The 25,937-nt window shown below is 43.9% G+C and overlaps 1 protein-coding gene across 1 annotated transcript; it reads right to left on the bottom strand.

Annotated features, from left to right (window-relative positions):
* Positions 1–20,802: 20,802 nt before the first annotated feature.
* LOC141050956 (oocyte zinc finger protein XlCOF8.4-like) lies at positions 20,803–25,087 on the bottom strand. Its single transcript, XM_073547681.1, has 6 exons — positions 24,942–25,087; positions 24,633–24,812; positions 24,427–24,550; positions 24,246–24,343; positions 23,400–23,490; positions 20,803–22,108 (listed from the first exon to the last, which is right to left on the bottom strand). Exons 1-6 carry the CDS (start codon positions 25,017–25,019, stop codon positions 21,372–21,374), a joined length of 1,308 nt encoding a protein of 435 aa, XP_073403782.1. The 5' UTR covers positions 25,020–25,087; the 3' UTR covers positions 20,803–21,371.
* Between the last annotated feature and the right edge of the window lie 850 nt (positions 25,088–25,937).

Raw genomic sequence — 25,937 nt, 5'->3', positions numbered from 1 at the left:
ACCAAACCATATCACCCACCTTAAACTGGGGACCAACGGTCCTACGCCGGTTGGAAAACCTCTGGGCCTTTTCCTGGGAGAGAGACAACTTATCCACTACTTGGTCCCAGATCTGGTGCATTCTCTCCACCACAGTGTCAACACCTGGGCAGGCAGAAGGCTCCACCTGCCCTGAAGAAAATCGAGGGTGAAAACCAAAGTTACAAAAAAAAGGTGACATCAAAGTGGCAGAACTAGCTCTATTATTTAAAGCAAATTCGGCCAAGGGCAAAAATGAAACCCAATCATCCTGATCAGCAGAAATAAAACATCTCAAATACGACTCCAAAGTCTGGTTTGTTCTCTCCGTCTACCCATTGGTCTGAGGGTGAAACGCAGAGGAGAAGGACAACTGAATTCCCAGCTTGGAACAGAAAGTCCTCCAAAATCTAGACACAAACTGAACTCCTCTGTCAGATACAATGTTCTCAGGAATCCCGTGCAAGCGAACCACCTGTTGCAAAAACAAGGGCACCAACTCAGAGGAAGATGGCAACTTAGGGAGTGGTACAAGATGGACCATCTTAGAGAATCTATCACAAATCACCCAAATAACAGTCATTCTCTGAGAGACAGGCATATCAGAGATAAAATCCATTGAAATATGGGTCCATGGCCTCCTGGGCACCGGCAAAGGCATCAACAAGCCACTAGAGCGAGAACAAGATTTAGACCAGGAGCAAGTCCCACAGGACTGCACAAAATTGCTGACATCACGAGACAAGGTGGGCCACCAAAAAGACCGACTCACCAGATCTCTAGTACCAAAAATACCTGGATGACCAGCCAATGCAGAGCAATGAAATTCAGACATCACTCTCTTCCTCCACTGGTCAGGAACATACAACTTTCCACTAGGACAACGCTCAGGTTTGTCTTCCTGAAACTCTTCCAGAGCACGTCTCAAATCGGGCGAGATGGCAGAAAGAACTACCCCCTCGCCTAAGACGGTAGCAGGCTTAGTCACAACAGGAGAATCAGCAAGGAAACTCCTAGAGAGGGCGTCTACCTTGACATTCTTAGTGCCCGGAAGAAAAGAGACCACAAAATCAAAACGTGCGAAAAACAAGGCCCACCTAGCCTGTCTAGGATTCAAGCGCTTGGCCGACTCCAGGTAAATCAAATTCTTGTGGTCAGTAAGGACCACGACTTGGTGTTTGGCTCCCTCCAACCAATGTCTCCACTCCTCAAATGCCCATTTCATGGCCAACAGTTCCCGATTCCCCACATCATAGTTACGTTCGGATGGGGAGAACTTTCGGGAAAAGAAAGCACAAGAATTCATTTTAGATGTCACAGGATCTTTTTGGGACAACACCGCTCCTGCACCAATCTCAGAAGCGTCCACCTCCACCTGAAACGGGAGTGAGACATCAGGTTGCCGCAAAACCGGAGCAGAAGTGAATGTTCGCTTCAGCTCCTGAAAGGAAGAAACAGCCTCCGGAGACCAATTCAGCACATCAGCACCCTTCCTAGTCAAATCCGTCAATGGCTTGGCAATACCAGAAAAATTAGCTATAAATTTCCGATAAAAATTAGCAAAACCCAAAAACTTCTGGAGGGCCTTCAAAGAAGTGGGCTGAACCCAATCATAAATAGCCTGTACCTTGGCCGGGTCCATTTCAATAGTTGACGGAGACAAAATAAATCCCAAAAATGAAATCCTCTGTACCCCAAAAAGGCATTTCGATCCCTTGACATACAGGGAATTCTCCCTCAAAATCCGGAACACAGTCCGAACATGTTCCACATGAGAGTCCCAATTCTTGGAGAAGATCAAAATATCATCCAGATAGATAATCAAAAATTTATCCACAAAGTCGCGGAATATATCGTTCATGAAGCATTGGAAGACAGAAGGGGCATTAGTGAGCCCAAAAGGCATCATCAGGTACTCAAAATGTCCCTCCGGAGTATTAAACGCCGTCTTCCATTCATCCCCATGCTTAATGCGGATAAGATTATAAGCCCCCCTGAGGTCAAGCTTGGTAAACCAGCAAGCACCTTTAACTCTGGAGAATAGATCAGAAATCAGGGGTAACGGATACTGATATTTAACAGTAATTTTGTTGAGGGCACGATAGTCAATACAAGGCCTTAATGAACCATCCTTTTTAGCCACAAAAAAAAACCCAGCACCTAAGGGTGAAGAGGATGGTCTAATATGACCCTTCTCCAATGCCTCCTTAATATAGGATCGCATAGCCTCGTGCTCGGGTACAGATAAATTGAAAAGCCGACCCTTGGGGAATTTACACCCCGGGTTCAGCTCAATTGCACAGTCATAACTCCTATGAGGAGGCAAAGACGCAGACTCATTCTCACTAAATACATCATAAAAGTCAGCCAAATAGTCAGGAACATCATGTGACTGGGGAGAGGTGGAGAAAACAGGAGCATCACTAAGGGCACACCGACAACCCCAACTCACCACAGACAAAGATTTCCAATCCAGAACTGGATTATGGATTTGCAACCAGGGAAACCCCAGAACAATGGTATCATGCAAATTACAGTATGTAACACCAAAATTCTGCAATTTTCTTGATGGTCTGGGGCGACCCGCATTACCACCTGGGTCCAAAACTGAGGTTTATTCTTCGCCAAAGGAGTAGCATCAATACCCCCCAAAGGGATAGGCGTCCGTAGAGGTGTCATAGGAAATCCACAACGTTTAGCAAAATCCAAGTCCATCAGGTTCAGAGCTGCTCCTGAATCCACAAAAGCCTTGGCGGAAAATGTGGACAGGGAGCAGATCAGAGTAATTGCCAGAAGAAACTTAGGTTGAACACCACCCACAGAAAACGTGTGTGCACAACGTTTCTCTCGTTTAGGGCAGACAGAAATAATATGCGAGGCATCTCCACAAAAAAAAACACAGCTTATTAAGCCTTCTGAACTCCTGACGTTGCGCCCTAGACAAAACTCTATCACATTGCATAGGTTCAGACATTTGTTCAACAGGTGGCAACATCGCTCGTGTAGTTTTGCGTTCACGTAAACGCCGATCCACCTGAATGGCTAATGACATAGAATCGTCAAGACCAGAGGGAACAGGAAATCCCACCATAGTATCTTTTACAGTTTCTGACAAACCCTTCCGAAAGAGGGCTGCCAAGGCACCATCATTCCAGGTAGTAAGGACCGCCCACTTTCGGAATTTTTGACAGTACAACTCTGCCGAATCCCGACCCTGGCTTAATGCCAACAGGGTCTTTTCAGCCTGATCAATAGCATTAGGTTCATCATACAACAACCCCAAGGCTTGAAAAAAAGCGTTCACATTATTCAGAATAGGATCATCAGGTTTCAAAGAAAACGCCCAATCCTGGGGATCGCCGCGCAGCAAAGAGATGACAATTTTAACCTGCTACGCGGAGTTCCCCGACGAGTTAGACTTCAAGGCAAAAAATTATTTACAATTATTCTTGAAATTCAAGAATTTAGACCGATCCACAAAAAACACATCATTTGGTTCAGCAGCATGTGAATGAGCAAGATAGGCGGAAATTCCCCGCACTTCAGCAGTGAGCTGCTCCACACGATCAGACAATTGCTTCATCTCCATTGAGAGAAAAATTCCCCCTACGGCCTCAGAGATATAGAGGAAAAAATATGCACACAAAAAAAAAAAAAAAATTCTGACACTTTTTTTTTCTTTTTTTTTTTACAATTCTCTCCTGCTATTGAGTACCCTAGGATCTGCGGTATGGCTGGTGATTCTTTTATGATGAGTCACCGAAGGAGGAAAAAACAAAATACCAGCTAAGTCCAGAAAAACCAGAGAGGTTGGCAGCTATCGGATTGCAGACCCCTGAACCTATCCACAACAACTAGCAGTAGCCGTGGGGGGTTCCTACGGTACCCTAGACCCCTCGATCACAGCCGGAGAACTACATAGCCTAAAGACAGAAAGGGGAAAAACTAAACTGCCCCAGAGCAGACCCCAAAGCAATAGGCAGCCCCCAACATATAATGACGGTGAAGCAAGATGAAAACACTAACACAGATAGAAAGATAGGTTGAGCAAATGATGGGGCCCAAGCTAACTACATAGGACAGGATAGGAAAGCTGCTGTCTGCCATCCGCAAAAGCCCTATCAAAATGAGCCAACCGACTGATAGGAAAAACAGGCCCTGAAGTCGCTAGGCTTCAAAAGACTATATCAGCACTCAGGTATATTCTGAAGACAGAGCAAAAGAACAACAGATCAGAGACAAAAATGGAATTCAGCTCACCCCTGGCCGGGGATGGCAGAACTCCCAAAAAACAAGGCAAAACAAAAACCAAACTGAAGAGTACAAAGCAGAGCAGGAAAACTTAGCTTTGAGATGCAGGAATCAGACTGGTCTCCAAGAATCCAGCAGGAAAATCACCAGCCAGGAAGATGGACGTCGGCAGCCTTATATCCAGTCCTCAATTCCAGCCACCCAGTCATCATCTAGCTGCCCAGGTGTTTGGTAATCAGTCTCACTACCTTCCTTCACAAGGGAAGGGAGTTCATCAGACCTCAATGTTGAAGGGAAAAATGAACTCACAACATATTGCATTCTGTTATTATAGGTCATTTTCCAGATTCAATACCTCAAGGTTCCAATTTCCCTCTGATGGCATTGATATTGAGCTTCAGATACCATCCTCCCAAGTTGTTCACAACATGTCAGACTTATAATTTGTTCTGTTGGTGCACGTGCAGGTCTAAAAATGTGTGAAATAACTCACAGAAATGGCTTATGCCCCTGCCTTGACATTCTTGGGGTTGGAAGTCTAGAACTGCGACTCACACTGCGTTCCTCACTGTTGTCTTGGGGAAAACCGCTCTTAACCCCTTTACTACATTGAGCATAATAGTACGCCCATGTCGGAATCCCTCATTTTGATGTGGGCTCCAGCGCTAAGCCCACATCTTTCCCTGCACACGTCAGCTGTTTTGAACAGCTGACATGTGCCTCTGACAGCCGGGAGTGGAAACCCGTCACGTGATTGCGGGTCACTAATAGGTTGGCATGACAACCAGAGGTCTCCAGCAGCAGACCTCTATGGTTGTCATAGCTGGATTGCTAGGAGCACTGCCCAGTGGTTGGCGCTCATAGCAAGTGAGCATTTCTGCTACATACAGGCAATCTGATCATCGCCTGTATGTAGCAGAGCCAATCAGACAACTGCAGCTTCTAGTCTCCTATGGAGACGATTGAAGCATGTAAAAAGTAAAGACATTGTTTTTAAAAATATTTAAAAAAGATATAAAAGTTCAAATAACCCCACTCGCCCCATTCAAGATAAAACAATAAAAAAAATCAAACATACAGATATTTGGTTTTGCCGCATTCAGAATCGTCCGATCTATCAAAATAAAGAATTAACCCGATGGGTAAACAGCGTAACGAGGAAAAAAGTAAAAACGACAGAATTATGTTTTTTTGATCGCCGCTACATTGCAATAAAATGCAGTAAAGGGTGGTCAAAAGCTCGTATCTACACTAATTTGGTATAATTAAATTCGACAGCTTGGCACGCAAAAAATAAGCCCTCACCCAGCCCCAAATCATAAAAAATGGAGACGCTGCAGGTCTCGGAAAATGGCCCCCCTTTTTTTTTTTTAACCTAAGTTTGGATTTTTTTTCACCACTTAAATAAAAAAGAACCTATACATGTTTGGTGTCTACGAACTCGTAATGACCTGGAGAATCATAATGGCAGGTCAGTTCTAGCATTTAGTGAACATGGCAAAAAAAAAAACAACTGTGGAATTGCACTTTTTTTTGCAATTTCACTGCACTTGGAATTTTTTTCCCGTTTTCCAATACACGATATGTTAAAACCAATGGTGTTGCTCAAAAGTACAACTTGTTCCACACAAAAAAAGCCCTTGCATGGCCATTTTGACCAAAAATTAAAAAAGTTATGGCTCTGGGAAGAAGGGGAGCAAAAAACTAAAACGCAAAAATGAAAATACCTCTGGTCATGAAGGGGTTAAGATTGTCTACATGTGTGTTTAGATGCTCCAGCATGCGCGCGTCACTTTCCATGGAGGGGAGCTTCTGGCAAAATTTACTCTTGACCGTGAGTCTAAGGCCATGTGCACACGTTGCGGATTCTGCTGCGGATCCGCGGCATTTCAGGCTCTGTGGGTCCGCAGTAGATTTAGCTGCATTGTACAGTACCATTGTTTTCAATGGTAAACTGAAAAACACTGTGCACATGATGCGGATTTTTCCGCGCGGATTAAAATCTGCAGCATGTCAATTCTTTGTGCGGAATCCGCAGCGGTTTCACACCTTCTCCATTGTAGAGGAGTGAAACTGCAGGGCTAATCCGCAGGTCTTTTGGCCTGAGAATTTACCTGCGGATTTTTTCAAATCCGTGCGGAAAAATCCGCAGCACCTAAAACTACGTGTGCACATAGCCTAAGGGTGTGTGCACACACTGCGGATCTGCAGCGGTTTTGGCCCTGCGGATCTGCAGCAGTTTCTGCTGCGGTGTACGGTACCATAATATCCTATGGGAAATGGAAACCGCTGTGCAGACGGTGCGGAATTTTCCGTGCGGATTTGCTGCGGTTTCTAATCCGCAGAAAGAATTGACATGTCAATTCTTTCTGCGGATTCCGCTGTGGTTTACCATCTCCTCCATTGTAGAAGTGATAAACCACAGGGCAAAACCGCAGGCCAATCCGCAGATAAACAGCAGGTCTTTTGACCTGCAGATTTTGCAAAATCCGCGGGGAAAAATCCGCGGGGAAAAATCCGCAACGTGTGCACGTACCCTATGAGTGTCAACCAAGTAGTCAGCACTTTTTTAACCCTAAGAATACTGGCATCATGTTGAAGATGGTGCAGCAAGAAGGTGCTCATGTGGCGGGGGCTTCCATGAGGTCCAATTCCATTGTGTGTCACACATAGCGACTCACCAGCGATTCCGACAATGATATGAACTTGTCAGGATCACTAGTGTGTTGCTACATGATCGCTGGTGACCTGCCAAACAGGCAGATCTCACCAGCGATCAGCACCAGCGACGGCGAGCGCGCATGTCGCTGTGTACCTTAGATACCAGCGTGCTGGTGCAGGGAGCTCGTATCCAAGGTAAACAGCGGATTTCTAAGAGCCGCGCAGAGCTTAGAAACCCGCTGTTTACCTTGGATACGAGCTGGGAGCTCGCTGATCGTTGCTCTCCCGCCTGCCACACGCAGCGATGCGTGCTGGCCAGCGGGAGACCAACGATCAAAAAAAAGTCCAGGACTTTTGAGCATGATCAGCGATACCCGGCAGGGGGGCCGGTTGCTGATACCTGTTACACACAGCGATATCGCTGGTGAGATCGCTGCTGCGTCATAAACTTGTGACTCAGCATTGATCTCGCTGTGTGTGATGGGGGCTTTAGTGGTGAGGTTGTAAGTTTTTGACAGAGACGCATGTGCCTCTCCCTCTCAGTGTTGGTATTAAATGTGTGCTGATTTGTCACTATTATACTGTGTGCTACTGCTTAGAATTTCATGAACATTACTGTATTTGCTTAATGTTATTATATAGTGATTAAAAGTAATTTTCGCATAGTGTTTAGGGAACATTAAAGATAAGGACAGAGCATAGATTAGGATAGGATTGGGTTTAGTACAGTGGGTAGTTAAGTAATTAAGGAAATAGAGGATATCCAAGTTGGGAGGGGAAAGAGTGAGTGAGATTTTCAAGGGTAGACTTCCTGATTCTCTGTCAGTCAGGGATAGCTGTGGAAAGTGGTTTATTACAGGTGTAACGTTAAGCAAGTGCTGGACACTGATTCAAGAAAAGGCAGAACAGGCCAGAGGGCCACACAGTACGGAAAGCCACAGAACGCTTGGCAAAAAGCAGAATGCGGTCGACCGCCACTTGGTACGATGTTATCCTGTAGAGATTCCAAGGCCTACGGCTCGAATCAGAACAGAGTAAACTTTTTCACCTCCCAGTGGAGGGGAGCCGCAACGGGAACCAGTACAGGAAAGTGTGCGCAGAGCCAAACGAGCATCTGGTGTCTGTTCCTGAGTGTGTGATATCGTCCTGAGATGAGACTATGGGATCAGAAGGATCTGCAAACGCAAACGTGAGTTTTGTGCAATTCTCCTACTACAGCACACAACAGACGGGACATTATATTTTCTTGAGGGGTGCCAGGGTGTGTCGGAACAGCAGCACTCACCATGACTACCACTCTGGCCACCACAGTGTAACACTCAAGGTTGCTTAATCCGTCCCCTCCTGCCAACCATGGACAACAGAGAGGGGATCATTATCCTCTTCATCTCCTGACTGTTGCGCGTCAATCACCTCTTCCTAATCGTCTCCTCAATTTGCTCCTCGGCTACTGCACCTTCACTAACAGTTTATCTAGTACCATGAGCCCCCTCGATCGCTGTAATGTACCCTCCCACGGCACCCGTCTATGGGATGACAGTCTGGAACAGTGCTCCCACAGACACAGGTGCACATTCGAAAAACAAAATTTATGCCCAGTCCTCCCACAGACGGGTGCACAGTAAAAAAATGTGTTTTTACGCACAGCATTCCCACAGACTCGGATGTAGATAAGAAAAATTGTTTTTTTTACACACAGTAAGCCCACAGACACGGGTGTATAGTAAATACAGAGGCTTTTTCTGCAGAATGCACACATACAGAATTTAACACTGTCCCTCACTCTAGCTGCGTCCTGTCCCTATGCTGATCAGAGCAGAATGACGGCGTCACGTGTGATATGGCATTTATACAGGCTGGTTCAATTGGTGTGCCGACCAATCACAGCCAAGCCAATATGTGACATAGTTATGATGGCTCTGGAAGTGCCCACAGCCTAAAAGCGTGTTGATTGACTGCGCTGCAGTCTTTCAACAAACTTTATCTGATATCCGAACCCGAACAGTAAGTAAATCGGACTTCCGGTAAGAAGTCCGTGTTCGGACTCGTCCTTCCCTATTCGTGAAGTATATGTACAGCCAATTGGGTTAGTCATGTTTCTCGTGGTCATGCCAGGACTCTGGGGAATCTCTAAGGCTGTCTTTGTAAAAATTTCAGCTAAGACTTGTACAGAATGAGCCCCCGCATCTTCAAATTCAACTCCTCATTTGCGGGTTCTTGGCTGCTGGTACAACAATGCACCATTATCTCAGGCCATTCATTTTTAGGATTTCTGCGTAACCTGTGAAGGACCTCAACAATATCTCTTGTAGTCAAAATCCCAAAGCAAGACATGCAGAAGATGAAGAAAACAGTGACTGGAAATAAATCTCACCTGCAGCCACTTTTGTCCATCTTGTTGATTATCTTATTTGTGTAGCTTTGCTAAGGAAAATGAGTCTGCTGACAACGCTGTAGCCAGCGATACAGTGGGTACAGAAAGTATTCAGACGCCTTTAAATTTTTCACTCTTTGTTTCTTTGCAGCCATTTGGTAAGTTTAAAAAAAATCTGTCATAAAGACCCGACTGGTGGAGGGCTGCAGTGATAGTTGACTTTGTGGAACTTTCTCCCATCACCCTACTGCATCTCTGGAGCTCAGCCACAGTGATCTTGGGGTTCTTTTTTACCTCTCTCACCAATGCTCTTCTCCCATGATTGCTCAGTTTGGCTTGACGGCCAGGTCTAGGAAGACTTCTGGTGGTTCCAAACTTCTTCCATTTAAGGATTAAGGAGGCCACTGTGCTCTTAGGAACCCTGAGTACTGCAGAAATTCTTTTGTAACCTTGGCCAGATCTGTACCTTGCCACAATTCTGTCTCTGAGCTCCTTGGCCAGTTCCTTTGACCTCGATTCTCATTTGGTCGGACATGCACTGTGAGCTGTGAGGTTTTATATAGACAGGTGTGTGCCTTTCCAAATCAAGTCCTATCAGTTTAATTAAACACATCTTGACTCCAATGAAGGAGTAGAACCATCTCAAGGAGGATCACAAGGTAATGGACAGCATGTGGCTTAAATATGAGTGTCTGAGCAAAGGGTCTGAATACTTATGACCATGTGATATTTCAGTTTTTCTTTTTTAATAAATTTGCAAAAATGTCTACATTTCAGTTTTTTTCAGTCAAGATGGGTTGCAGAGTGTACATTAATGAGGAAAAAAAATGAACTTTTTTAAATTTACCAAATGGCTGCATTGAAACAAAGAGTGAAAAATTTATAAAGGGGTCTGAATACCTTCTGTACCCACTGTATGTGTATTTCTGAGTGGTTTGTGGCATCCACTCAGGCAAAACTATTAAACTACCTCAGATAGGCTCTATCTCTGTCAGTGACCTCAGATATAATGGAGGAGGCTCTATCTCAGTCAGTGACCTCAGATGTAATGGAGGAGGCTCTATCTCTGTCAGTGACCTCAGATATAATGGAGGAGGCTCTAGCTCTGTCAGTGACCTCAGATATAATGGAAGAGGCTCTATCTCTGTCAGTGACCTCAGATATAATGGATGAGGCTCTCTCCCTGTCAGTGACCTCAGATATAATGGAGGAGGCGCTATCTCTGTCAGTGACCTCAGATATAATGGAAGAGGCTCTATCTCTGTCAGTGACCTCAGATATAATGGAGGAGGCTCTATCTCTGTCAGTGACCTCAGATATAATGGAGGAGGCTCTGTCTCTGTCAGTGACCTCAGATATAATGGAAGAGGCTCTATCTCTGTCAGTGACCTCAGATATAATGGAGGAGGCTCTATCTCTGTCAGTGACCTCAGATATAATGGAGGAGGCTCTGTCTCTGTCAGTGACCTCAGATATAATGGAGGAGGCTCTATCTCTGTCAGTGACCTCAGATATAATGGATGAGGCTCTCTCCCTGTCAGTGACCTCAGATATAATGGAGGAGGCTCTATCTCTGTCAGTGACCTCAGATATAATGGAGGAAGCTCTATCTCTGTCAGTGACCTCAGATATAATGGAGGAGGCTCTATCTCTGTCAGTGACATCAGATATAATGGAGGAGGCTCTATCTCTGTCAGTGACCTCAGATATAATGAAGGAGGCTCTATCTCTGTCAGTGACATCAGATATAATGGAGCAGGCTCTATCTCTGTCAGTGACCTCAGATATAATGGAGGAGGCTCTATCTCTGTCAGTGTCCTCAGATATAATAGAGGATCTATCTCTGTCAGTGACCTCAGATATAATGGCGGAGGCTCTATCTCTGTCAGTGACCTCAGATATAATGAAGGAGGCTCTATCTCTGTCAGTGACATCAGATATAATGGAGGAGGCTCTATCTCTGTCAGTGACCTCAGATATAATGAAGGAGGCTCTATCTCTGTCAGTGACATCAGATATAATGGAGCAGGCTCTATCTCTGTCAGTGACCTCAGATATAATGGAGGAGGCTCTATCTCTGTCAGTGTCCTCAGATATAATAGAGGATCTATCTCTGTCAGTGACCTCAGATATAATGGAGGAGGCTTTATCTCTGTCAGTGACCTCAGATATAATGGAGGAGGCTCTCTCCCTGTCAGTGACCTCAGATATAATGGAGGAGGCTCTATCTCTGTCAGTGACATCAGATATAATGGAGGAGGCTCTATCTCTGTCAGTGTCCTCAGATATAATAGAGGAGGATCTATCTCTGTCAGTGACCTCAGATATAATGGAGGAGGCTCTATCTCTGTCAGTGACCTCAGATATAATGGAGGAGGCTCTCTCCCTGTCAGTGACCTCAGATATAATGGAGGAGGCTCTGTCTCTGTCAGTGACCTCAGATATAATGGAGGAGGCTCTATCTCTGCAGGGACCTCAGATATAATGGAGGAGGCTCTATCCCTGTCAGTGACGTCAGATATAATGGAGGAGGCTCCATCTCTGTCAGTGACGTCAGATATAATGGAGGAGGCTCTATCTCTGTCAGTGACCTCAGATATAATGGAGGAGACTCTATCTCTGTCAGTGACCTCAGATATAATGGAGGAGGCTCTATCCCTGTCAGTGACGTCAGATATAATGGAGGAGGCTCTATCTCTGTCAGTGACCTCAGATATAATGGAGGAGGCTCTATCTCTGTCAGTGACCTCAGATATAATGGAGGAGGCTCTATCTCTGTCAGTGACCTCAGATATAATGGAGGAGGCTCCATCTCTGTCAGTGACGTCAGATATAATGGAGGAGGCTCTATCTCTGTCAGTGACATCAGATATAATGGAGGAGGCTCTATCTCTGTCAGTGACCTCAGATATAATGAAGGAGGCTCTATCTCTGTCAGTGACATCAGATATAATGGAGCAGGCTCTATCTCTGTCAGTGACCTCAGATATAATGGAGGAGGCTCTATCTCTGTCAGTGTCCTCAGATATAATAGAGGATCTATCTCTGTCAGTGACCTCAGATATAATGGAGGAGGCTCTATCTCTGTCAGTGACCTCAGATATAATGAAGGAGGCTCTATCTCTGTCAGTGACATCAGATATAATGGAGGAGGCTCTATCTCTGTCAGTGACCTCAGATATAATGGAGGAGGCTCTATCTCTGTCAGTGACCTCAGATATAATGGAGGAGGCTCTATCTCTATCAGTGACCTCAGATATAATGGAGGAGGCTCTATCTCTGTCAGTGACCTCAGATATAATGAAGGAGGCTCTATCTCTGTCAGTGACATCAGATATAATGGAGCAGGCTCTATCTCTGTCAGTGACCTCAGATATAATGGAGGAGGCTCTATCTCTGTCAGTGTCCTCAGATATAATAGAGGATCTATCTCTGTCAGTGACCTCAGATATAATGGAGGAGGCTTTATCTCTGTCAGTGACCTCAGATATAATGGAGGAGGCTCTCTCCCTGTCAGTGACCTCAGATATAATGGAGGAGGCTCTATCTCTGTCAGTGACATCAGATATAATGGAGGAGGCTCTATCTCTGTCAGTGATCTCAGATATAATAGAGGAGGATCTATCTCTGTCAGTGACCTCAGATATAATGGAGGAGGCTCTATCTCTGTCAGTGACCTCAGATATAATGGAGGAGGCTCTCTCCCTGTCAGTGACCTCAGATATAATGGAGGAGGCTCTGTCTCTGTCAGTGACCTCAGATATAATGGAGGAGGCTCTATCTCTGCAGGGACCTCAGATATAATGGAGGAGGCTCTATCCCTGTCAGTGATGTCAGATATAATGGAGGAGGCTCCATCTCTGTCAGTGACGTCAGATATAATGGAGGAGGCTCTATCTCTGTCAGTGACCTCAGATATAATGGAGGAGACTCTATCTCTGTCAGTGACCTCAGATATAATGGAGGAGGCTCTATCCCTGTCAGTGACATCAGATATAATGGAGGAGGCTCTATCTCTGTCAGTGACCTCAGATATAATGGAGGAGGCTCTATCTCTGTCAGTGACCTCAGACATAATGGAGGAGGCTCTCTCCCTGTCAGTGACCTCAGATATAATGGAGGAGACTTTATCTCTGTCAGTGACCTCAGATATAATGGAGGAGGCTCTATCTCTGTCAGTGACCTCAGATATAATGGAGGAGGCTCTATCTCTGTCAGTGACCTCAGATATAATGGAGGAGGCTTTATCTCTGTCAGTGACCTCAGATATAATGGAGGAGGCTCTATCTCTGTCAGTGACCTCAGATATAATGGAGGAGGCTCTATCTCTGTCAGTGACCTCAGATATAATGGAGGAGGCTCTATCTCTGTCAGTGACCTCAGATATAATGGAGGAGGCTCTATCTCTGTCAGTGACCTCAGATATAATGGAGGAGGCTCTATCTCTGTCAGTGACCTCAGATATAATAGAGGAGGCTCTATCTCTGTCAGTGACCTCAGATATAATGGAGGAGGCTCTTTCTCTGTCACTTACCTCAGATATAATGGAGGAGGCTCTATCTCTGTCAGTGACCTCAAATATAATGGAGGATCTATCTCTGTCAGTGACCCCAGATATAATGGAGGAGGCTCTATCTCTGTCAGTGACCTCAGATATAATGGAGGAGGCTCTATCTCTGTCAGTGACCTCAGATATAATGGAGGAGGCTCTATCTCTGTCAGTGACCTCAAATATAATGGAGGATCTATCTCTGTCAGTGACCCCAGATATAATGGAGGAGGCTTTATCTCTGTCAGTGACCTCAGATATAATGGAGGAGGCTCTATCTCTGTCAGTGACCTCAGATATAATGGAGGAGGCTCTATCTCTGTCAGTGACCTCAGATATAATGGAGGAGGCTTTATCTCTGTCAGTGACCTCAGATATAATGGAGGAGGCTCTATCTCTGTCAGTGACCTCAGATATAATGGAGGAGGCTCTATCTCTGTCAGTGACCTCAGATATAATAGAGGAGGCTCTATCTCTGTCAGTGACCTCAGATATAATGGAGGAGGCTCTATCTCTGTCAGTGACCTCAGATATAATGGAGGAGGCTCTATCTCTGTCAGTGACCTCAGATATAATGGAGGAGGCTCTATCTCTGCCAGTGACCTCAGATATAATAGAGGAGGCTCTATCTCTGTCAGTGACCTCAGATATATTGGAGGAGGCTCTATCCCTGTCAGTGACCTCAGATATAATGGAGGAGGCTCTATCTCTGTCAGTGATGTCAGATATAATGGAGGAGGCTCTATCTCTTTCAGTGACATCAGATATAATGGAGGAGGCTCTATCTCTGTCAGTGACCTCAAATATAATGGAGGAGGCTCCCTCTCTGGCAGTATCCTCAGATATAATGGAGGAGGCTCTATCTCTGTCAGTGACCTCAAATATAATGGAGGAGGCTCTATCTCTGTCAGTGACCTCAAATATAATGGAGGAGGCTCTATCCCTGTCAGTGACCTCAGATATAATGGAGGAGGCTCCATCTCTGGCAGTATCCTCAGATATAATGGAGGAGGCTCTATCTCTGTCAGTGACCTCAGATATAATGGAGGAGGCTCCGTCTCTGTCAGTGACCTCAGATATAATGGAGGAGGCTCTATCTCTGTCAGTGACATCAGATATAATGGAGGAGGCTCTATCTCTGTCAGTGACCTCAGATATAATGAAGGAGGCTCTATCTCTGTCAGTGACATCAGATATAATGGAGCAGGCTCTATCTCTGTCAGTGACCTCAGATATAATGGAGGAGGCTCTATCTCTGTCAGTGTCCTCAGATATAATAGAGGATCTATCTGTCAGTGACCTCAGATATAATGGAGGAGGCTCTATCTCTGTCAGTGACCTCAGATATAATGAAGGAGGCTCTATCTCTGTCAGTGACATCAGATATAATGGAGGAGGCTCTATCTCTGTCAGTGACCTCAGATATAATGAAGGAGGCTCTATCTCTGTCAGTGACATCAGATATAATGGAGCAGGCTCTATCTCTGTCAGTGACCTCAGATATAATGGAGGAGGCTCTATCTCTGTCAGTGTCCTCAGATATAATAGAGGATCTATCTCTGTCAGTGACCTCAGATATAATGGAGGAGGCTCTATCTCTGTCAGTGACCTCAGATATAATGGAGGAGGCTCTCTCCCTGTCAGTGACCTCAGATATAATGGAGGAGGCTCTATCTCTGTCAGTGACATCAGATATAATGGAGGAGGCTCTATCTCTGTCAGTGACCTCAGATATAATGGAGGAGGCTCTATCTCTGTCAGTGTCCTCAGATATAATAGAGGAGGATCTATCTCTGTCAGTGACCTCAGATATAATGGAGGAGGCTCTATCTCTGTCAGTGACCTCAGATATAATGGAGGAGGCTCTCTCCCTGTCAGTGACCTCAGATATAATGGAGGAGGCTCTGTCTCTGTCAGTGACCTCAGATATAATGGAGGAGGCTCTATCTCTGCAGGGACCTCAGATATAATGGAGGAGGCTCTATCCCTGTCAGTGACGTCAGATATAATGGAGGAGGCTCCATCTCTGTCAGTGACGTCAGATATAATGGAGGAGGCTCTGTCTCTGTCAGTGTCCTCAGATATAATAGAGGAGGCTCTATCTCTGTCAGTGACCTCAGATATAATGGAGGAGGCTCTATCTCTGTCAGTGACCTCAGATATAATGGAGGAGGCTCTGTCTCTGTCAGTGTCCTCAGATATAATAGAGGAGGCTCTATCTCTGTCAGTGACCTCAGATATAATGGAGGAGGCTCTATCTCTGTCAGTGACCTCAGATATAATGGAGGAGACTCTATCTCTGTCAGTGACCTCAGATATAATGGAGGAGGCTCTATCCCTGTCAGTGACGTCAGATATAATGGAGGAGGCTCTATCTCTGTCAGTGACCTCAGATATAATGGAGGAGGCTCTATCTCTGTCAGTGACCTCAGACATAATGGAGGAGGCTCTCTCCCTGTCAGTGACCTCAGATATAATGGAGGAGACTTTATCTCTGTCAGTGACCTCAGATATAATGGAGGAGGCTCTATCTCTGTCAGTGACCTCAGATATAATGGAGGAGGCTTTATCTCTGTCAGTGACCTCAGATATAATGGAGGAGGCTTTATCTCTGTCAGTGACCTCAGATATAATGGAGGAGGCTCTATCTCTGTCAGTGACCTCAGATATAATGGAGGAGGCTCTATCTCTGTCAGTGACCTCAGATATAATGGAGGAGGCTCTGTCTCTGTCAGTGACCTCAGATATAATGGAGGAGGCTCTATCTCTGTCAGTGACCTCAGATATAATGGAGGAGGCTCTATCTCTGTCAGTGACCTCAGATATAATGGAGGAGGCTCTATCTCTGTCAGTGACCTCAGATATAATGGAGGAGGCTCTATCTCTGTCAGTGACCTCAGATATAATGGAGGAGGCTCTATCTCTGTCAGTGACCTCAGATATAATGGAGGAGGCTCTTTCTCTGTCACTTACCTCAGATATAATGGAGGAGGCTCTATCTCTGTCAGTGACCTCAAATATAATGGAGGAGGCTCTATCTCTGTCAGTGACCTCAGATATAATGGAGGAGGCTCTATCTCTGCCAGTGACCTCAGATATAATAGAGGAGGCTCTATCTCTGTCAGAGACCTCAGATATATTGGAGGAGGCTCTATCCCTGTCAGTGACCTCAGATATAATGGAGGAGGCTCTATCTCTGTCAGTGATGTCAGATATAATGGAGGAGGCTCTATCTCTTTCAGTGACGTCAGATATAATGGAGGAGGCTCTATCTCTGTCAGTGACCTCAAATATAATGGAGGAGGCTCCCTCTCTGGCAGTATCCTCAGATATAATGGAGGAGGCTCTATCTCTGTCAGTGACCTCAAATATAATGGAGGAGGCTCTATCTCTGTCAGTGACCTCAAATATAATGTAGGAGGCTCTATCTCTGTCAGTGACCTCAGATATAATGGAGGAGGCTCCATCTCTGGCAGTATCCTCAGATATAATGGAGGAGGCTCTATCTCTGTCAGTGACCTCAGATATAATGGAGGAGGCTCCGTCTCTGTCAGTGACCTCAGATATAATGGAGGAGGCTCTATCTCTGTCAGTGACCTCATATATAATAGAGGAGGCTCTATCTCTGTCAGTGACCTCAGATATGGAGTACAGTCTGATTTTTATCATCTAGCATCCGATTTACATACGTATGCAATCCAAGCTTTTACATAGAGCAATTATCTACAGAATTCACACATAGTTTTCAAAGGAAATACTCTTGAAGATTTATATAGACAAACAGATTTATTAACCATCAGAGGGAAAATGGACAGCTGGGGGCAGATATTTATAGCCTTGGATGGGGTTAATACCAATGGAGCTTCCCAGGCTATTAATATCTGCTCTCAGCTGTATACTTAGCCTTTCCTGGTTATTAAAATATCCCCAACAGAAAAAAATGACTTCGGGTCCATCTATAATTAATAACCAGCAAATGCAAGGCAGACAGCTGAGGGCTTATATTAATAGCCATGAATACTGGCCCCAGACTAAAATTATAAGCTCTCAGCCACCCCATAGATGGCACATCCATAAGATGTGCCAATTCTGGTACTTAGCCTCTCTATTGCCACTTGCCCTTGTGTGGTACCAAGTGCACTATATCAGTATAATTACAGCTAAACTTGTATACTTTTTTTAACTTAAGTTGTGAAAAAAATTGGAAATTTCTTTTTAAAAAATTGGTTTGTGTAACCGTTTGCAAAGACCTATAACATTTAGCTGACACCAATTTCAGTACTATAGTGGTTTCAGCTTTTTGGTAGCGGTTTGGACACACACTGGCTCTGGGCTTAATATCAAAACAAAGTATAGTTTATTGTCCTTGATAAACTTTGCAGCTGCAAAAGGAAAACAGCTTTCTTCACCACAAGTGAATAACAAAACAGTTCTTTCTTTTCGGCAAGACAAGACAAATAAAATGGTCTCATCAACTTGTTGTCACAGGCACTTTGCGGTCTTCAGTGACACATACCTGCCATCCAGGACCTTACCTTCTGCTTTCTTACAGTACACATGATGTCTTCTGGTATTACAATTTTTTTATGGCATTAACCGTATCGGTTCATTCTATATTTTGATAAATCAGACTCTAAAGGAGATGTCCATTTCTAGGACAACCCTTTCTCAATCTAAATGCTTGCACCAGTTAAAAAAAACCTCCCATGCCGGCACTGTTTCAGCTTTGTTGTCATTCCCTTTCATGGGGCTCACGTGAGGTTGATACGTCATGCGAGCCCTGAGCCTAGTCAGCGCTGGTTTCATTGTACTCACCTTCAGACGAAAAAGTAATCAAGAAGAGGTGAGAGGGCGGCCGCAGCTATGGCTTCCTTCTGATTACTTATTCATCTGAAGACAGGGACAGTGAAACCGATGCTGACTGGGTGCAGGGCTCGCATGACGTAACACCCTCACATGAGCCCCGGGAGAGCAGGTGCCAACACGCTCTAGTAGAGTGAGTGCCGACACCGCTGGAAGAGCACCAGCATGGGATGTAAGTACAAGTGTTTTTATTTTATCAACGGCAATCATTCACATGGAGAAAACGTTGTCCTAGAGTGGACAAGACTTTTATGGATACAGTGATATCAAATATGCTTATTTTTTTTATTTTAAGTCTTATGATTGCTTGGTCTATATTCTTTCAGTATAACAGATGCACTCCTATGAAGCTCAGCAAGACGATGAGGTTTGATTTAAAAAATGAGATGAAGTACTTCAGAAAACCCTCAGATGCAATGACAATTCAATAGCACACTGTGATTGCTTCACAAGCAGCAGAAATCATGCCATTTACAGTTGTGGCCAAAAGTATTGACACCCCTGCAGTTCTGTCAGATAATACTGTTTCTTCCTGAAAATGATTGCAAACACAAATTCTTTGGTATTATTATCTTCATTTAATTTGTCTTAAATGAAAAAACACAAAAGAGAATGAAGCAAAAAGCAAAACATTGCTCATTTCACACAAAACTCCAAAAATGGGCCAGACAAAAGTATTGGCACCCTCAGCCTAATACTTGGTTGCACAACCTTTAGCCAAAATAACTGCGACCAACCGCTTCCGGTAACCATCAATGAGTTTCTTACAATGCTCTGCTGGAATTTTAGACCATTCTTCTTTGGCAAACTGCTCCAGGTCCCTGATATTTGAAGGGTGCCTTCTCCAAACTGCCATTTTTAGATCTCTCCACAGGTGTTCTATGGGATTCAGGTCTGGACTCATTGCTGGCCACCTTAGAAGTCTACAGTGCTTTCTCTCAAACCATTTTCTAGTGCTTTTTGAAGTGTGTTTTGGGTCATTGTCCTGCTGGAAGACCCATGACCTCTGAGGGAGACCCAGCTTTCTCTCACTGGGCCCTACATTATGCTGCAAAATTTGTTGGTAGTCTTCTGACTTCATAATGCCATGCACACGGTCAAGCAGTCCAGTGCCAGAGGCAACAAAGCAACCCCAAAACATCAGGGAACCTCCGCCATGTGTGACTGTAGGGACCGTGTTTTTTTCTTTGAATGCCTCTTTTTTTCTCCTGTAAACTCTATGTTGATGCCTTTGCCCAAAAGCTCTACTTTTGTCTCATCAGAGAACATTCTTCCAAAACGTTTTATGCTTTTTCAGGTAAGTTTTGGCAAACTCCAGCCTGGCTTTTTTATGTCTCGGGGTAAGAAGTGGGGTCTTCCTGGGTCTCCTACCATACAGTCCCTTTTCATTCAGATGCCGACGGATAGTACGGGTTGACACTGTTGTACCCTCGGACTGCAGGGCAGCTTGAACTTGTTTGGATGTTAGTCGAGGTTCTTTATCCAACATTCGCACAATCTTGCATTGAAATCTCTTGTCAATTTTTCTTTTCCGTCCACATCTAGGGAGGTTAGCCACAGTGCCATGGGCTTTAAACTTTTTGATGACACTGTGCACGGTAGACACAGGAACATTCAGGTCTTTGGAGATGGACTTGTAGCCTTGAGATTGCTCATGCTTCCTCACAATTTGGTTTCTCAAGTCCTCAGACAGTTCTTTGGTCTTCTTTCTTTTCTCCATGCTCAATGTGGTACACACAAGGACACAGGACAGAGGTTGAGTCAACTTTAATCCATGTCAACTGGCTGCAAGTGTGATTTAGTTATTGCCAACACCTGTTAGGTACCACAGTTAAGTTACAGGTGCTGTTAATTACACAAATTAGAGAAGCATCACATGATTTTTCGAACAGTGCCAATACTTTTGTCCACCCTCTTTTTTATGTTTGGTGTGGAATTATATCCAATTTGGCTTTAGGACAATTCTTTTTGTGTTTTTCATTTAAGACAAATTAAATGAAGATAATAATACCAAAGAATTTGTGTTTGCAATCATTTTCAGGAAGAAACTGAGTATTATCTGACAGAATTGCAGGGGTGTCAATACTTTTGGCGACAACTGTAAATTCCACCGTCAATGATTCACTGTGGCAGATAATTGGTTCAAGGGAGTGTCTGCACAGAATGACTGTTAGAACCAAGTATAGATGCTTTTGGTGCACCACAGTGGGACCAATCACTTAAGAAAACCTTCCCACGTGCTTGTTTTCCCTCTATCTCCACCCACCCCTTTTCTTTGATGAAGAGATCTGGCTTCAGAGAACCAGATAAGGGCAGAAACAGAGGGAAAATAAGTAGGTTGGAAGGTGCATTGAACTGCATGGCCATGCCATGATGCACGGAGCACCTATACTTGGTTTGAACCGTCACTCTGTGCTGACAGTATCTTTAAGCCACGCCAGAAGATGGGATTAAAGCAGTGTTCTCCAACTCCGGTCCTCAAGAGCCACCTGTGAAATACTAAGATATCCTTAGTATTGCACAGGTGATAATTGCATCACCTGGACAGACAAGAATTCAAACATCTGAGCAATGCTAAGAAAATCCTGAAACATGACCTGTTGGTGGCTCTTGAGGACCGTAGTTGGGGAACACTGGATTAAAGTAACAAAGTGCCTACTTTGCTATGTGATTTCTCTGATGTACAACAAGGTGTGATTTCTCTTTAAAAGTTTTCCCACATTCCGAACATGGATATGGCCTCTCCCCTGTGTGATATCTGTGATGTCTAAAAAGATGTGATTTCTGTAAAAAACATTTCCCACATTCTGAGCACGCATATGGCTTCTCTCCTGTGTGAATTTTCTGATGTCTAATAAGATATGATCTCTCTTTAAAGCACTTCCAACATTCTGAACATATAAATGCCTTCTCCCCCGTGTGATCTCTCTGATGTGCAACAAGATTTGATTTTTTATTAAAACTTTCCCCACATTCTAAACATGAATATGGCTTCTCCCCTGTGTGAATTTTTTCATGTCTAAGAAGATTAGATTTCTTATTAAAACAGTTCCCACATTCTGAACATGAAAATGGCTTCTCTCCCGTGTGAATTCTCTGATGTATAACAAGATCTGAGTTTTGAGCAAAACAGTTCCCACATTGTGAACATGAATATGGCTTTTCGCATCTGTGAACTATTTGAGGTGCAAAACCCAGGCTATTTTTGTATTGCTGAGCAATCTTTGATGAATCAAAATATAAAACCCGCAGAAAAGGATCATATGTTAGTTTTATGCTCCGAAGGGCTTGAGCTGTGTCTGGCATAATGTATGTATCTGATGTGATACCATGATCATCTGCCGTATATTCTGAAAATATCAGACGTCCCTCTGAGCTCCCGGTACAGTCATCTGCCAAGAATAAAACTGATTTTAATATTTTTCAGTAAAAGTGCCTTGAAATAGTATAAATTACAATATGTATGTGATATATTTTAGAACATTTCCATATAAACATATTCAAATTATCAACTGTTTACCCCTTTCCTGATAGGCGATTTTTCGGCTTTCAAATTTTTCCACCCCTTCTTCATACAGACATTTTTTTTTATGAGGGTTTATTTTTTTTGCCGTTTTGAGTGAGATAATTCATTTTATCATATGATATACTGAAAAATTGAGGACAAAATTGTAAGTTAGGTAAGTGGTTTAAAAATAATGTTCCACTATTGGTTTTTTTAAAGTGTACTGGAAAACAGGAAAAAAAAAGTGCAATGCATGTGTAATGATGTGTCAACCGTGCAGGGACATGGCCTCACCATACCACAGCTCCTGGGCAGGGGAGAAGCAAAAGAGTATACAGGCATTACAGCACAGGATCACAAATTGTTCTTACTTTGTTCAAAACAGCTGACTTATGCTGGGAAAGATGTGGGCTCACCGACGGAGCCCACATCAAAGAGAGGGAGTCTGACATCGGCGTAAATTTACGCCCGGTGTCGGAAACGGGTTACTGTATCTGGTAGTCTTCTTAAGGGATTCGAACATATGATTGTCTGATCGCTAGTACTATTGCTGTATATAGATAATATCACGGTCACACCAGCTATGGCTGGCTTTCACAGAAGTACCATCATGACTTGCATGGGGGTCATCAGCAGACCTCTAGCCATCATGGCAACCTATCTGTGCCCCCGATCACATCATGGGAGTACCTGCAAGTACGGTCAATTCCGCTGTCAAAGATTCACAGCGGCATTTGACAGATTACCCAGCAGCTGTTAGAGGCAGATGATAGCCGTTGGGCTATTCTGTTTAAAAGAAATATAAAGAAAAATCTATTGCCTTTTCTCTAAATTGTTTTCCTCCAATCAAAAGAATTCCCCCATTGGAAGTGACCTGCTTGGTTTCATACTGGCTTGGGAGAAGTGGAGACCACTACTAGTGGGGGCCCGTCACTAGCTGACTATCTATAAAGAACATATCCCCTCACCACATGAATACTTATCGTTAAAGCCGTAATAAAAAGAAGTGTAGAAAATGTTTTTTGTTATCTTTACATAGGTTATAGATCAAATTTTTGTGTCATGAAAATCCTTGTCAAAAACTCTGCAACATATCCTACAATATACAACACATGATTGTAGCAGCAGATAACTGAGTAGAATCTGTGACTTCTCTGCAGTTAGTGGTCACTACTCACCTGTGCGGTTATTTGTCGGAGTCTCCTCTTCACACCGCTCATCACCCCTCATATATGTCTCTGTAGTATTAATATGGGGCAGATCTTCACCCTGAAACAAAGATTGGATGTCACAGAGAGATGGAGAATTATTTTTAAGACCAGAAAAGATCATTAGCTAGCACGACGACCAAGGATGACATGACAGCAGTACTTATCACATAGCTGCAGGTCTCCTGTATAAATCCAACCTGCTGTTTACTATTTCTAACAAGTAGGAGACTGCCAGAAACCTATGAGATGATCCAGGCCACATATAATGTCTATTATCAGCTTTATCCTGTTATGTCCATCAGGCATAAAACATGCACTCAAAGCTATCTTATTAGAGACACCTATCTAGTAGCCCACTGCATCTCCACTGGTCTTCAGAACCTCTTCAGATGGAAGAGGGGTCTGGGGCATAATAACAAATATTTAAACTACATTGAACTAATTTGCTGCAAATTGAAGTTTCTCCACAAATACAATCAAACTGTCAAATTCAATTTCACCAGACCCAATACAGCATGTTGGGGAGGATGTTGTGCGTTGTGTAGAAGTAAAGGAAAGACTAGAAGGCGTGAATGAGCAGCTGTTGGAGGCAGGTTAGGTGAGTAATAATGTTCGCATTACTGGGCCGCTTCATAACAGTCTGCTGCCATTATCTCCAATAAAGAGAACCACAAAAAAATTCAGATTCAGGAGAACAAAATATTTTTTTGAAGAAGATGAGGTAAATACTGATGAATAGCGGAAGAATGAACACAAGACCTTCACAACCTTCTACATATCACAAGAGAGATTTCATGACACCTATCCATCTACCTGATCATCGTGGGGAACATTGGGATCTTCTTGTTTACAGTCCTTTTGAAGAAGAGGACGGGGACATCTCTCTGGTGTTGTCCCCTCACTGGATAGAACTGGAGGAAACACATACAGGGACTTAATTCATTCCTTACATACAGATAATTATAGGCCGTGTGTATTTAGTCCTGTCTATTACCTGGTGGTGTGAGGGGCTGGGGAACCTCCATCATGACGTCCTTGTACAGATCTTTGTGTTCTTCTAAATACTCCCACTCCTCCATGGAGAAATAGACGGTGACATCCTGACACCTTATAGAAACCTGACACATACAATGACACCGTCATCCCCCGATCCCTCCATAGCGTTGCTGTATAATGTCCCAGCATTCCCAGCAGTGTCACCTCTCCAGTCAGCAGCTCAATCATCTTGTAGGTGAGTTCTAGGATCTTCTGGTCATTGATGTCCTCATGTATCAGGGGGTGAGGTGGAGGCCCCGTGATTGGGCTCAGGGGAGTTCCCCATCCCTCAGACATAGGGGCCTGACAGCGCTCACTAGAGGTCTTCTTCACTACTGTGTAATCCTGGTTATGGAGAGACACATTAATAAACCTCACTACAGACATTTCCAGAGTCCTCACCTCTCCAGTTCTGTCCATCTGTTATTCCCATAGATAAGAATGATGTAATGTGACGTCATCAGAATCTCTCACCTCTCCAGTAAGCCAGAAGAGGATCTCTAGGGTGAGGTGTAATATCCTCTCCGCATTCTCTTCCTCGTGCCTATCCATCTTTGACTGGTCAGTCAGAAAAATTCTCTTATATAGAAGATCTCCACTGAGGGGATCCAATTTTGTAGGCACCTGAATGGGGAGAAGATGACGATGTAACATCATACATTCTGGGTAAAAATACAATTACTGGAGGTACAGTTGTGCTCAAAAGTTTACACACCCCAGCAGAATTTTTGCTTTCTTTGCCTTTTTCCAGAGAATATGAATAATTGGTTGGGTGAAGCCATTTATGGTCAAACTACTGTGGTTTCTATTTTTAAATCATAATGACAACCCAAGAATATTTAGAATTGAGAGTCCTCAGTGATTGATACCTTTTAATGGCTAACTGAAAAGATGGTTGCAAGCTTTTGAGACTACTCAGGTCTCTTCATTAGACTAGACTAATACAAAATCTGAAGAATCACATATTTATACACAACACAGCAATAATGCAATAGATAAGACAATTGACATGACATGAAGCAGAAATATCATTATGGGAGTGTGATAAGTAGTTGTGGCCATAAATATTTGAGCAGTTCATAGATAAGGAGTGTGAACGTTTTATAGTCCTCTGATTGAGGTCTGGTTCTGAGGCATGTGATGCCCCTATAAGGTCTGAGGGGTAAATTCCTTAATTGATGTAAAAAGACATAAATCCATGTGACACATTCATTCCTGTATTGAGTGTGTCAAAGGTCGTCATCAGTTTATACTCCCAGACCATTCTGTCTCTCTGATATTTGAAATTACCTTTCAAAGCAAGTAATTTTATGTCTATGGTGCTGTGATCCGGCATACAAAAGTGTTTTATGGTGTTCTTGGATGGTAGCCCTGATTCAAAAAGGTCTTTCTGAGGCGACCAAGGTGTTCATCTCTATCCATGAGGTTGGAACATAGACAATTGTATCCAATGGCTTGGCTGTAGACAAT

This window comes from Dendrobates tinctorius, unplaced genomic scaffold (assembly GCF_039654945.1).
Source record: "Dendrobates tinctorius isolate UK_male_01 unplaced genomic scaffold, ASM3965494v1 ptg000155l, whole genome shotgun sequence".
Classification (NCBI taxonomy): Eukaryota; Metazoa; Chordata; class Amphibia; order Anura; family Dendrobatidae; genus Dendrobates; species Dendrobates tinctorius.
Note: the sequence above shows the minus strand (reverse complement) of the source record. Positions and strands in the feature narration are given on the sequence as shown.

Excerpts from the sequence above, each read along its gene's own strand:
- LOC141050956 (XM_073547681.1), bottom strand. The coding sequence starts at position 25,019 with ATGGATAGGCACGAGGAAGAGAATGCGGAGAGGATATTACACCTCACC. Across the intron at positions 24,813-24,941 it reads TCTTCTGGCTTACTGGAGAG|GATTACACAGTAGTGAAGAA; the intron begins GTGAGAGATTCT and ends CTCCATAACCAG. Across the intron at positions 24,551-24,632 it reads TTGAGCTGCTGACTGGAGAG|GTTTCTATAAGGTGTCAGGA; the intron begins GTGACACTGCTG and ends TGTATGTGTCAG.